Below are 12,807 nucleotides of genomic sequence, written 5' to 3'. Positions count from 1 at the left end.
ATAAATAAATAAAAACAAAAAAAATTAGGTGGAAAATGAGTGTAGTGGTACACACTATTAATCCCAGCACTCAGAAGCAGACAAAAGCAAATATCTACAAGTTCAAGGCCAGCCTGGAGTATATAATAAAACCCTGTCTCAACAAAACAAAACAACAAAAATGAAGAGCAAAGAAAGACATCCAACATTGACCTCTGGCCTCCACACGCACAGGTGCATATACACCAAACACACACACACACACACACACACACACACAAACACACACACAATTTACATGTCTAATCCATCTGGAGTTTATTTTTGCATGTGTCTAAGGATCAGGTATTCTTTCTCTTTCTCTAAATGGCTAGCCATTTATTGAAAAGTCTCTTCCTAGCCAGACATGGTGGCACATGCCTTGAGAGGCAGAGGCAGGTGGATCTCTATGACTTTGAGGCCAGCCTGGTCTACATAGTGAGTTCCAGTCCAGCTGGGGCTACAGGGAGACCCCATCTCAAAAAAAATAAGACCAAAAATTAAAAAGTCTCTTCCTACTGTTTGAAAATGCCACTTGCTGAACTCTTGTATATGCACAGATGAGTCCCTGCTTGTCTAGTTTCCTCTTACTTTTTTGGTCCTTTATAAATCCCAGCTCTGTGTCTGCTGCTTTCATTTTCTTTAACTTTATAATATTCTTTATTTCTATTAGGACAGGTCCTCTCCTTTTCAAAATATTGTGGCTTTTCTTGGGCATTTACTCTGTAGAAATTTAAGAATCACTTTTCACATTCATAAACATAAGCTCCTTTTGGAAGTCTTATAGAAATGCATTAAATTTATAGATTTATTTGCAAGAATTTACATCTTTATAGCAATGAATATTTCTGTACAAGAAGATTTATTCAGTTTTGTTGTTCTTCAATAGAATTAAAAGCTTTAATTCTTATAAGGCTGTCAATATTCCTTGAGCAAAAATGTATTCCTAAGTAATTTATAGTTTTTATTGCTATGGTAAATGAGATAGTTTTCTTTAACAACTAATGGTATATGAGATAAAACTATTTATTTTAGCTGGGGCTGTAGTTCAGGGGTAGAGCACTTGCCTAGTTTGTGTCAGACCCTAGGTTCAAGCACCAATACTTCTAAGAAAAAAAGGCTATTTATTTTATACAATCAGCCACAAGAACTTAAGTATTTAGAAATCACACCTCCTCAGAGTTATAAGAAATGCTGTAGTATCTGAATTCCTTACTTTATACAAATGAAACAATAAGAATGACCCGTTATTATATGGTCCAAAATTGAGAGGCTTCCAGAACCTGATTAAACCCTTCCTACGCCCATAGCCTCTAACATGGCACTCATGATTTCAGTACTCATAAGGTGATGCTAGGAATTGAACCCAGGACATGATGCATGATATGCCCAAGCTCCACCACTTAGCTACAAGCTAGCTGAGGCCTAAATCTTCTGATCAGTATTGGACAAGTATTTTTTTCTGCTCCCACTTTGTAAATTTGGAGACATGAGAGGGGTGGGGATCCAAGGCGGTGTGATTAAAAAATTTCCTTTGAAAGTATTGTTTCTGGCATGTTGGCATACCTCTTTAATCCCAGCACTTGGGAGGCAGAGGAAGGCGGATCTTTGAGTTTGAGGCCAGCCTATTCTACATAACAAGTTCCAGGCCGGCTAGAGCTATATAGTGAGACTCCTCTGTCTCAAACGAAATCAACAACAGCAACAACAACAAAAGTATTGTTTTTTGTACTTGGAAACTGAAACTAGATGAACTGTGGGAGTTGAGATGACATGAGAGGGGTGGGGATCCAAGGCGGTGTGAATGTGTGTAATGAAATTTAAATTATCTGAAGACTAGTACTGTTTGCTGTAAAAGATATCATAATTTGATCCTTTAGGAGATGACAGAAAATTAGTCTAGAGAACATGGTTAAATCACAAATTTCCTTTGTTCTGCCATTATGGAAAATACATTAAGTATATTGCTCTCTTTCCCTTTCCTTTAAGCGACAATTGCCCAAATTTAAACCTGGGCCCACCATAGACCACCATGTGAATGGAGATAAATTGTTGTGAGTTGGGGGAGGGGAGTGACACACAAATAGAAGGGGTTGCGTATCTAGTCAATACTGTCCAGTACTTTTTTAAAAAAGTAATTAGGGCCTGACGTGGTGGCATATGCCTTTAGTCCCAGCACTTGGGAGGCAGAGGCAGGCGGATCTCTGTGAGTTAAGGCCAGCCTGGTCTACATAGCAAATTCCAGGCCAGTTGGGGCTACAGTGATGCAGCAAGACCCTGACTCAAAAAGACCAAATAAATAAATAAATAAAATGAAAAAAGAAAGTTATTATATTTGTCTACTGAAAATCTTTGTGCAACTATTGATTATATCTAAAATTTAAGAAGCAATATAATATAATTTTTATGCTATAATAGAAAAGACCAAGCTTTAAAACTGAATTTTATATATCAAAATGATGAGGGCTGAAGAGATGGCTCAGTTGGTAAAGTGTGTGTCACACAAGAAATTTTGTTTGATCCCCAAAACCCACATCAAAAGCTTGGTGTGGTAGTGTGTGTTTATAATCCCAGACTGGGAAGGATAGAGATGGGAGGATCCCTGGGGCTTGCATTAGTAATCCCCAAACCAATGAGAGACACTGAGAAAATAAGGTGGTCCCAGTACTCCATGGGCAGAGGCAGTTTGAGGCCACCTAGTCTATAAAGTTCCAAGCCAGCCAGGGATACATATCCAGATCCTAGAGAGACAGAGAGAGAGACAGAGACAGAGAGAGAGACAGAGAGACAGAGAGAGACAGAGAGAGAGAGACAGAGACAGAGAGAGAGACAGAGAGACAGAGAGAGACAGAGAGGAGAAACGAAGGAAGAAAGGAGAAAAGGGGGAGGGGAGGGGGGAGGAAGGGAAGGGAGGGGAGGGAAGGGAAGAGAAGGAGAAGGGAAAAAGAACAGAATGAAAAAACAAGGTGGGTCGCTCCTAAGGAACAACACCTGAGATTGTCTTCTGATTATGCATGAGTGTACATATGCACTTGCATGCATACATACACACACACTCAGAGTACTAATATGAATTTGAAGGATGGCTACTGAGGCAGACAGATAGACAGATGATAGATAGATAGACAGACAGGACAAATAAGCCAAAATGGTAATGGTGGACTCTGATATCTTAAGAGCCACTTGCAATATAAAATTCTTTCAAATTCAGGGATATTTGACCACCCTCATGGAAAGTAGTGCTATGTAGTAGGCAGCTTCCACCCCTAACTTTGAAACACTGAATATGGTCTTATCCAGGAAGGGTGCTTTTGGAAAAAGCCGGACTCTATGAGTTTCTGAGGCTCCTTCCCACCCTGACATTGAGACACTTGTGGAATAGACTAGAGACAGCATGAGCACTCAGAGCATCAAGTCTGGGTGCCAAGCCCAGATGTGCATGGACATCTGCAAAGACTGGCTGGCTGGCTGGGCAAGGGCAGGACTAGAACAAGAGGACAGAGAAGCAGCACAGCCACCTTTTCATATGTCTCCTTACTAATAAACTTCCTTGTCTGAGGCTTGGGGAAAAAATTCTTTCAATTTTTTTTTTTTAAATCTTTTTGAGACAGGGTCTACTTAGTTGCCCCAGCTGCTCTGGAACTTGCTATGTCGACCAGGCTGGCATCGAACTCACAGAGATCCACCTGTCTCTGTCTCCCAAGGGCTGGGATTAAAACCTTTTTATGCTTAAATTTTTTTTTCTAACAGATGTTGGGAAAACCATGAATTTTAGTGCTAACTCTTGCACTATTATCAATGGGCTCTCAGAAAAATTCCTATATAATATACATTAACTTCTTTAAATTTTCTCAGGACCAAATACCATTGTCTATAAGAAAGTAATTTGAGGAGGCTGGAGAAATGACTCAGTGTTTAAGAGCACCGGCTGCTCTTCTAGAGGAGCCAGGTTTGATTCCTAGCACCCACATGGCGGCTAACAACAATCTGTAGCTCCAGTTCCAAGGGATCTGATGCCCACTTCTGACTTCCATAGACACTGCAGGACACAGGTGCACCTACCTACATTCAGGCAATACACTTTATTTATTATAATATTTTATTTTATTTTTAAAAATATTATTTTTATGTTCTGTGTATGAGTGTATTACTTGCATGTAGGTAAGTGCACCTGTGTTCTGCAGTGCCCAAGAAAGTCAGAAAATGGCATCAAATCTTCTGGAACTGGAGTTATAGACAGTTGTTAACTGCCATATGGGTGCTAGGATTCAAGCCTGGGTCTTCTGCAAGAACAGCCAGTGCTCTTAACTGCAGAGCCATCTCTCTAGCCCCATAAAATATCTTTTAAAAAAGAAAGTAATTTGAAACTATCATTCAATGAAGTGATAAGATATTTTTTCCTCTTAGTGATTTTAGGAGCTGTTCTTGAAGAATGTTCCTTGGGAAAAGCATTCCATGAAGCAGTCAGAGAACAGAACATTCAGTAAGGGGAAAGGAATGTTCTGTGTTATTCCTAACAAGAAACGAACTGCACAGTGCTCAACTCTTCACCAAGTGGACAGGCGGGTCTCAGTTCTCTTTAAAAGCCAGTCTTTATAGCTGGGCGTGGTGCCATACCCCTTTAATCCCAGCACTCAGGAGGCAGAGGCAGGCAGATCTCTGTGAGTTCAAGACCAGCTTGGTCTACATAATGAGTTCCAGGCCATCTTGGGAAACTGTTTCTCAAAAAGATTCCCCCCTCCCCTCAAAAAAGCCAGTCTTTTTGTCTTTAGGGAAGGAGACAGATACAAAAGCTTTAAAAAAACTAAGCGTATAAATCAATCGGATTGCTTTCTTTTTCAGGAAGCAGTAGGAGACACATTAGAAGAACTGTGGATATCCTACAATTTCATCGAGAAGCTGAAAGGGATCCATGTAATGAAGAAACTGAAGATTCTCTACATGTCTAACAACCTGGTAAAAGATTGGGGTAAGCTGAGGGCAGTGCTTGCAAGCCTCCTACTCCTGTGTATAGAAAACAGCCAACAAGAGCTGGGCTGGTAATCAATTCCAATACTGGGAGCTGAGGCAGGATAAGTGTGAGGTTGAGGCCAGCCTGGGCTACATAATGAGTCTGTATCTCAAAACAAACCAAAACAGAGAAAAGAAAATACCCAATTAAGGGGAAATACACAAAATAAGAATCTTTATTTCTAAGCAGAGAGGAATAGCTGGAGGAATTTCCAGGTTGTTTGATTTTTTTATTTTTTAATTTTTTATTTTTTGCTTTAAAAAAATTGTTGAATTTTTTGTGGATTTCATACAATAAGGAATTTCCAATTTTACATACATGAAGTATATTGAATATTTACTTAGGGCTGGGAGATGACTCAGTGGGTAAAGTGCTTGCTCTATAAGCATAAGGACCTGGTTTGGGGTCTCCAGCACCCACATAAAAACTGGGCATAAGGGGCTGGAGAGATGGCTCAGCAGTTAAGAGCACTGGTTGTTCTTGCAGAAGACCCAGGTTTGAATCCCAGCACCCACATGGCAGCTAACAACTGTCCATAACTCCAGTCCCAGGGGATCCAACAGCCTCTTCTGACCTCCATGGGCTTTGCACGACATGGGTGCACTTACCTACATGCAGGCAATACACGTATACACATAAAATAAAAATAATAAAAATAAAATTTAAAAAAAATTTTTTTTAAAGCTAGGCATAAGCACTGTATATCTGTAACCCAGTGCTGAGGAGCTGGAGACAGGAGGGAGTCCTGTGACTTGCTGAGCAACCAGTCTGGCCAGTCAGTGAGCTCCAGCTTCACTAAGAGACCCTGTCTTGGTGCTGGAGAGATGGCTCAATGGTTAAGAGCACTGGTTACTCTTACAGAGGACCCAGGTTCAATTCCCAGCACTCAGCACTAACAACTATCCATCACTCCAGTTCCAGAGGATCTGACACTTTCTTCTGACCTCTGAGGGCATTGCAGAACACGGGTGCACTCACATACATGCAGGCAATACATTCCCACACATAAAAGAAGAATAATAAATAAAATATTAAAGAGCCCCTGTCTCAAAAAATAAGGTAGGAGGACATCTGATGTCAACCTGTGGTCTCCATGTATACATGCAGGTGTATACACCGCCCCCCCCACACACACACTTGCTTGGAGTGAATATAGTTGTATAAGTTCTGGTCCTGTTAATCATGGAAAAAAATTATTGAAAAGCTAAAGAAATTCATTTAAATTTAATAACCTTTGAATAGAGGACGAATTTGATGCCTACATTGCTTTTCCTTTTTATTATACATTATTCCCGCAGCATGTACTAAAATCTGACACAAACTGTGCCAGACTTGACAAACATTGAGTAGGTCATTGTCCCAGCCCTCAAGTCCTTCGCTGCTTCATGGGGAGTTTTTTGTTTTGTTTTGTTTTGTTTTAAGTTTAGTTGTTTTTTTTTTGGTTTTTTTTTTTTTTAATGTATGCAAGTATTTTACCTGTTTGTATGTGAACCACATGCATTCCTGGTGCCCACTGAGGCCAGAATACTGTATCTGATTCCCTGATTGGAGTTACAGGTGGTTGTGAGCTGCCATATTGGTGCTAAGAATTGAACCCAGGTCCTCTGCAAGAGCAGCAAATACTCTTAACTGCTGAGCCATCACTCCAGCCCCATGGGAATTTTTTATTTTTTGGTCTTTTTTTTAAACTCAGTATAGACCAGGCTGGCCTCAAACTCACAGAGATCCACCTGCCTCTGCCTCCCAAGTGCTGGGATTAAAGGCATGCACCACCACACCTAGAAAATGTTTTTAATAAACTATTATTTCTAAGATCATGGTAACTTCTGTAATAAGGATTTGAATGAGTTGCTTGGAAAATTCAGAGGTGAGGGGATGGGTAGAGACCAGGGCAGTTTAGCTTAGTCTCCACTAATGCAACAATATGTCCTTAGAGGGGACCTATCACTAGAGACTGACTTGTCCTTTTCAACACTGACCTGTCTTTTCATCCTATCATTGGACTAGCCTTAAAGGTAGAAGAGTTGGATCTTCATTTTCCCTCCCAGCTTATAGTTTTCTCAGAGAATGACTTCATGTGGTAAAATTTGCCTTATCCTTCTTCAAGATCATCAACAACTGTCTTAAATATTCACAAATTCAAGCTAATGATTTGGAGCTGTAACTCTAAAATTGTAAGATTATGGCTTACCACTTTTATTGAAACATGGACAGTTTGCTTTGTACTTGCAGCCGAATTCATAAAGCTGGCAGAACTGCCGTACCTGGAAGACCTGGTGTTTGTAGGCAATCCCTTGGAAGAGAAGCATGCTGCGGAAGGCAACTGGATTGACGAAGCAACCAAGAGAGTGCCCAGGCTGAAAAAGCTGGATGGTGAGTGGCTCTGGGCTGACTTGGAAATGTTTTCCAGTCTGAAAATTGAAAGTTGGGCCTAGGATTATGACCACACCCAGCTTGTTTTGATCTTGAACCCTACCTTTCCAGTTTAGTTCAGCTGGACTGTCAAGAAATTTTGTGTGAGCCAGGAGTGGTGGCCCACGCTTTTAATACCAGCAGTACGGAAGCAGAAGCAAGTGGATCTCTGTGAGTTCAAGGCCAGTCTGGTCTATATAGTGAGTTTCAGGCCATGTGGGACCACCAGGAGACCCTGTCTCAAAAAGACAAAAAAACATAAATAAAATAAATTTGAAAAAATAGAGCTGGTCGTGGTGGCGCACTTGGGAGGTGCACTTGGGAGGCTGAGGCAGGCGGATCTCTGTGAGTTCAAAGCCAGTCTGGTCTATAAAGTAAGTTCCAGGCCAGCTGGGGCTACAAGGAGACCCTCTCTCAAAAAGACAAAAATGAATAAATAAATAAATAAATAAATAAATAAATAAATAAATAAATGAATAGAAATTTAGTCTGAGAAACCAGGCATGGTGACACCCATCTGTTAATCCCAGCACTTAGGCAGCAGAGGCAGGCAGATCTCTTGAGTTCAAGCCCAACCTGGTGTACTTATCAAGTTCCCAGCCAGTCAGGACCACAAAAATAGGACACTGCCTCAAAAAAGAAGAGCGAGAGAATGAGAGAGAAATTAGTCTAACCAGGCTTAAGCCTTGAAAGAACAGAAATTTACCTGCCTCTGCCTCCTAAATACTGGGATCAAAGGCATGTGCTACCACTCATATCTCTAGTCTGACAGCCTTAAGATCTCCCTGGGATGATGCCATCATTCTGGAGTCAACTTATGAGGAATAGGTCAATGGTCCCCAAGGGTTAACCACTAATATATCTATTGTCCCCATTCTCAGGACCCCTTTAGCATTCATCCTGCCTGCTCCCTGCCTACACTTGTGTTGTGGAAGTGCTTTGCTGTTGTTGTTGTTGTTGAGAATGAGCTCTTGGTGACCACAGGATTATCTCCTTAGGTAAAATACAGGCACTCATCTCCTCCCAGTGGTGCTGTCAGAAATCAGGGCCTCCTTCTTCACATTATTCTGTCTTTCTACGAACAGCATCTTGTTTTTAATATTTTATTTATTATTTTTATTTTATGTGTATGAGTGTTATGCCTGCATGTAAGTAAGTGTATCAGTGTCATGCAACGCCCTCAGAGGACAGAAGAGGCTGTCGGATCTCCTGGAGCTGGAGTTATGGACAGTTGTTAGCTGCCATGTGGGTGCTAGGATTCGAACCCGGCTCTTCTGCAAGAACTGGTCAGTGTTCTTAACCGCTGAGCCATCTCTCAGCCCCCAACAGTATCTTCTTAATATTTTAAAACTTTTCAGAGACAAAAGCAAGCAAGTCTTGTGGTCTCTTTCAGCTTTCCATTCTGCCCCTAATGCAGTCATGTGCACAGCTGAACAGCCTACTTGATTGAATGGGAGAAAGGAAACTACTTAGAATAAAATAGACAATACCCAACAGATAATGATGATGGTGGTGACAATGACCACCATCATCATAGTGTGGGGCATGTTTTCCCTATCATCCTCATCACTATACTCGTATTGAGAATCACATTCAAACAAAGGCCCTAGTCATCTATGGACCCAGGCTTCCTACATCCCAAACAAGAGCAGCAACAAGAGGAATTTTAACATTCTGTCAGAAATGACCAGAAATAATTTCCTTTTTCATTTTAGGTACTCCAGTAATTAAAGAAGATGAGGAAGACGACAGTTAAGGCTGTATTTTCTGCATTGTGTTAATTTATTTAAATGTCATGAGAATAACAGATAAGTTTTGTATAATTGTCTATTTTAAAGATTCTGTGGGGACAAAGGGTTCTTAAGATAAAATGTATCTCTCACTTCCATCTTTTAAAAACCTATTCAGTGTTTTTCCCTCAAACCAGTAATAGCAACTCTAGTCCAGTCTCACTTTTGGAAAGTACTAATTTCCCATTTTTTTCTTTAGTCCCAATTATACACTATGTGACCCTGCCTACTGACACTTATAGACCAGTCATTTTTACTAGCATAAGGTCAGATGTTCTCTGTTGCTTAGTATTTGTTTAGACCAAGCATTTTAAAGGATATACTTTCAAATCTGTCGAAGGTCTATCTCCTTACAACTCGGAAGCACAAATGTATCACACCTTTGATTTGAAGGCCGCGTGGTGGCGGGAAGCATTCCTCTTAGAGCACACCTGTGGCCGTAGAGCCAAGAGCCCCAAGTCTAATTAGATACAGTAGTGGAAAAAGGAAGAATCTTGGAGGTTTTCTAGCTCATGTTGTATTTAGTGGTTTTTCCAAAAAATGTGCACACTGTCAACTCTGGTACCTGAATGGCCACTGAGGTCATCATGTACAGTCAGTCACACTGTGATCCCCATCAGTGGCTAGCCCAATTGGCATGATCATGCCTTTCATAGTATCAGGTTATTCTTTTGGACCTGGCTTATGCACATCTTTTTTGGTTTATAATTCCTTGTATATTTAAAGCAGTAGTCATTAACTCTAGGCTAAATATCTACCGTTGAGATTTGTAAAAATATTCTTTAATGATTTAGCCTGATAACCTTTGCTTTATGGCAATAAAGGTACAGACTCAATATATCTGAGTGAATTTGGTACCTCTAAATAAATGGGATAGTATTTTGAAATATATTTTTTGGAAGATCTAAGTTAAAGTGTATCATGTAAGTGGTGTAGAGGGAAGAGAGGAGATGTTTCAGGATGGGATCCAGGCAAATGGCAGACAGTGGGGATTTCTCCTCTGTGGAGCATTGTCAGTGTCTTAACCTCAGAATTGCAAAGCAATAGTTAGGTACAGAGATTAGAATGTATCATGTAAGGAAAGAATTCTGGAAAATGCAAGATGTTGTCAATACCTGATGAAGTCTGTAGAATCACTGATATATTGCAGAAAACAAGTCAGGAGCCCCTGCCAAATTGTGCCTAAAATCTCTCAACCAGACTACTGGTTCTTGTTTCCCCCATTTCCGTGAGATTCTACTTGCATGTAATCATGGTGAAAAAGGGGAGAATCATTTTTTAAATGATTGCATAAGTAGTCCTAGGTTTGAGAAATTTACAGTTATCATCTGGGTAAGAATTACTTGATTTCTCTAAGAGTCATTCCAATCGAAAGGGACCACTGCTTTGACAATCAACTCAAAATCCAAACAAGAATGCTTACTCTAATACCTTATAAGCTTCTTTTTAGTTTTTCCTTTCTGTTTAACAAGAAGAAACCTTTACCCTGACTGGCTTATACATTCAAAGCTGGCATTTCTATTGTGAGCCACAGTATGGAGCCTCCGTTCTCCTTGGTGATTTGGAAGGCCCGTAAGCTAGGAGGGAACGCTATTTTCACTTGTAGTTTGCACATTGCTGTGTATGACTGCACTTTCTAAATGTTAGTCTGGAAGTGAATTTGACAGGAAATGGATGGCTTCTCATTGAATTTATTTGTGAACTGACTTATAGAATATGTGTTTTCTGAACTCTGTAATTTGAAATTTTCTCCTTGTTTCCTAATATCTGGTAATTCTCAAAGAAATGTAATATGCTTTTCTGTGTCCATTTTATACAAAAATCATTCTGAGTTCCAGTCCACCAATACTGGGATGACCTCTGTGCATCCCTGCTCCTGGAACTTTAGCCAGAATCCATTCAGTTGGAAAGTAGAAGGCTGTGTATATGAATGAGTTGAGGATATTCCTTAAGTTATCTTTTACTGCTGAAAATGTAGTTGATATAAAATACATTTAGTTTATGCCATTGAGAGTAGAGAGTTGACCGACTTGGAATAGAGTTTTCTGTGTTCACTTATACTTCTTCTGTTCTTAAAAATAATGGTAGCATTCTGAACTCAATTTGGCATTTTAATTTTTCTTAGCAAATTTGATCTTGGTATATCAGAATTCTTGTTTTTCTACATTCCCTAATTCTAAGCTTATGGCTGTAACCTCTAGGCAGACCTTGAAAGCAGTTGTGCTCTCTGCTTTTTGGAGTTTGTTCTGTTGAGCTGGAGGTCCTCATTGTCAACGTTGTGTCCATTTGGACTGCATAATGCCTTGTGGGGGCCCATGCGTAGTAGGCTGTCCTCTGCTCCTTAGATGCCACTAGCTCCTCCTCACCAGTTGTGATAACAGATATCTCCAAACATTGCCCACATCCCCTCGGGTAAGGGATGGAGGACACCAATTTCTCTCCTAGTTAGCCAGTGCTTTTTGCTCCGACATCCTCTGTCCAAGGTCTGTTCATTCTCATTCTCTAGCCATTTGCCACTAGAATTGTCTAAGAGACAGTGACATGCCTCATCATGGATGGAAATGGTCAGTGGCACTGCCCTCTTGTAATGCTCTATTTCATGTTTCACGTGGTATTAGAAACTCAGGGCTGGAAGTTTCTACTTTTATCAATGAGATTTCAACTTTAATTACTTGTGTCTTTGCTTATCGTAGGACAGTGATTATTTACCTACCTCTCTCTTACTATCAACAAACTCCAACTTTGTGATAGATTTTTGTTTTGCCTCTAAAGCTTAATATTTTGAGTGTACTTTAGAAAATGGATCATTGTGCACAAAGTTTTATAGACTTTGGCAGTCATTAAATATAGAAAAATATTGTGTACAATTTATCATGTATGAAAGTTAGCTGGTTTCAAGTTTGACTGTGATCAGAAGTGTGCCAGTCCCTAACTGATCAATAACTTGGTATGCTTCCTGGCTCTATCCTGCATGAGGCTCCTGAGTAGGATTTTCTGCTTGAATAGGTGTTTCTTCTGACACTGTTGCCAGTGGTCTGAAAGCAAAATAAGGAGGAATGAGGAACCAGTGTTTACTATTGGCTTGTTCCCAGAGTTGGTGATTTGTAAAACAGACTTAGAACATTCTCCCTGGCTTTTTCTTAAGATTAAAATGGAAAAGCAGATGGTCAGCCTAGGAAGGTTGGATTTAATCATTCACTTTAAAAAATGAGGTGGGGTGAGTGTCAGAGCATCTATCATGAGGAGTTGCTATCTCTCTATGATAGGTCATCAGTTTACTAAGACTATGAACATTTAAGCATTGGTAAAGGGAGAAAACTGCTAAACTGAGTGATCCTTTACCACAGACTCACCCCTTGGACACATGTTTTCTTTATGTGAGCTATCTAATGTGTCTATAAATAATGACACAATTCAGTGCAGTGGAGTGATTGATGCCTCTTCTGACACAGCTAATAACTACATCTTTATTCCAGTGTGACATACTGGATTTCATAAAACTATGAAGTAGGTGAAATTTTAAAACTTATAGCGTTACATTTAAAAAAAACACTGAACTTTTAGAAATTCCATTAT

The 12,807-nt window shown here is 40.0% G+C and overlaps 1 protein-coding gene across 2 annotated transcripts in view; it reads left to right on the top strand.

Annotated features, from left to right (window-relative positions):
* Positions 1–10,478, top strand: part of Dnal1 (dynein axonemal light chain 1) — a 35,198-nt gene extending 24,720 nt beyond the window's left edge. For both annotated transcript variants that reach the window (XM_008849772.3, XM_008849771.3), the window contains exons 6-8: positions 4,861–4,987; positions 7,262–7,402; positions 9,157–10,478. In XM_008849772.3, the coding sequence (XP_008847994.1) occupies positions 4,861–4,987; positions 7,262–7,402; positions 9,157–9,197 (309 nt within the window). In that variant the 3' untranslated portion in view covers positions 9,198–10,478. The remainder of the gene's footprint in view (positions 1–4,860; positions 4,988–7,261; positions 7,403–9,156) is intronic.
* The last annotated feature ends 2,329 nt before the right edge of the window (positions 10,479–12,807 follow it).

This window comes from Nannospalax galili, unplaced genomic scaffold (assembly GCF_000622305.1).
Source record: "Nannospalax galili isolate Female #2095 unplaced genomic scaffold, S.galili_v1.0 scaffold24, whole genome shotgun sequence".
In the NCBI taxonomy this organism is placed as follows: domain Eukaryota; kingdom Metazoa; phylum Chordata; class Mammalia; order Rodentia; family Spalacidae; genus Nannospalax; species Nannospalax galili.
Note: the sequence above shows the minus strand (reverse complement) of the source record. Positions and strands in the feature narration are given on the sequence as shown.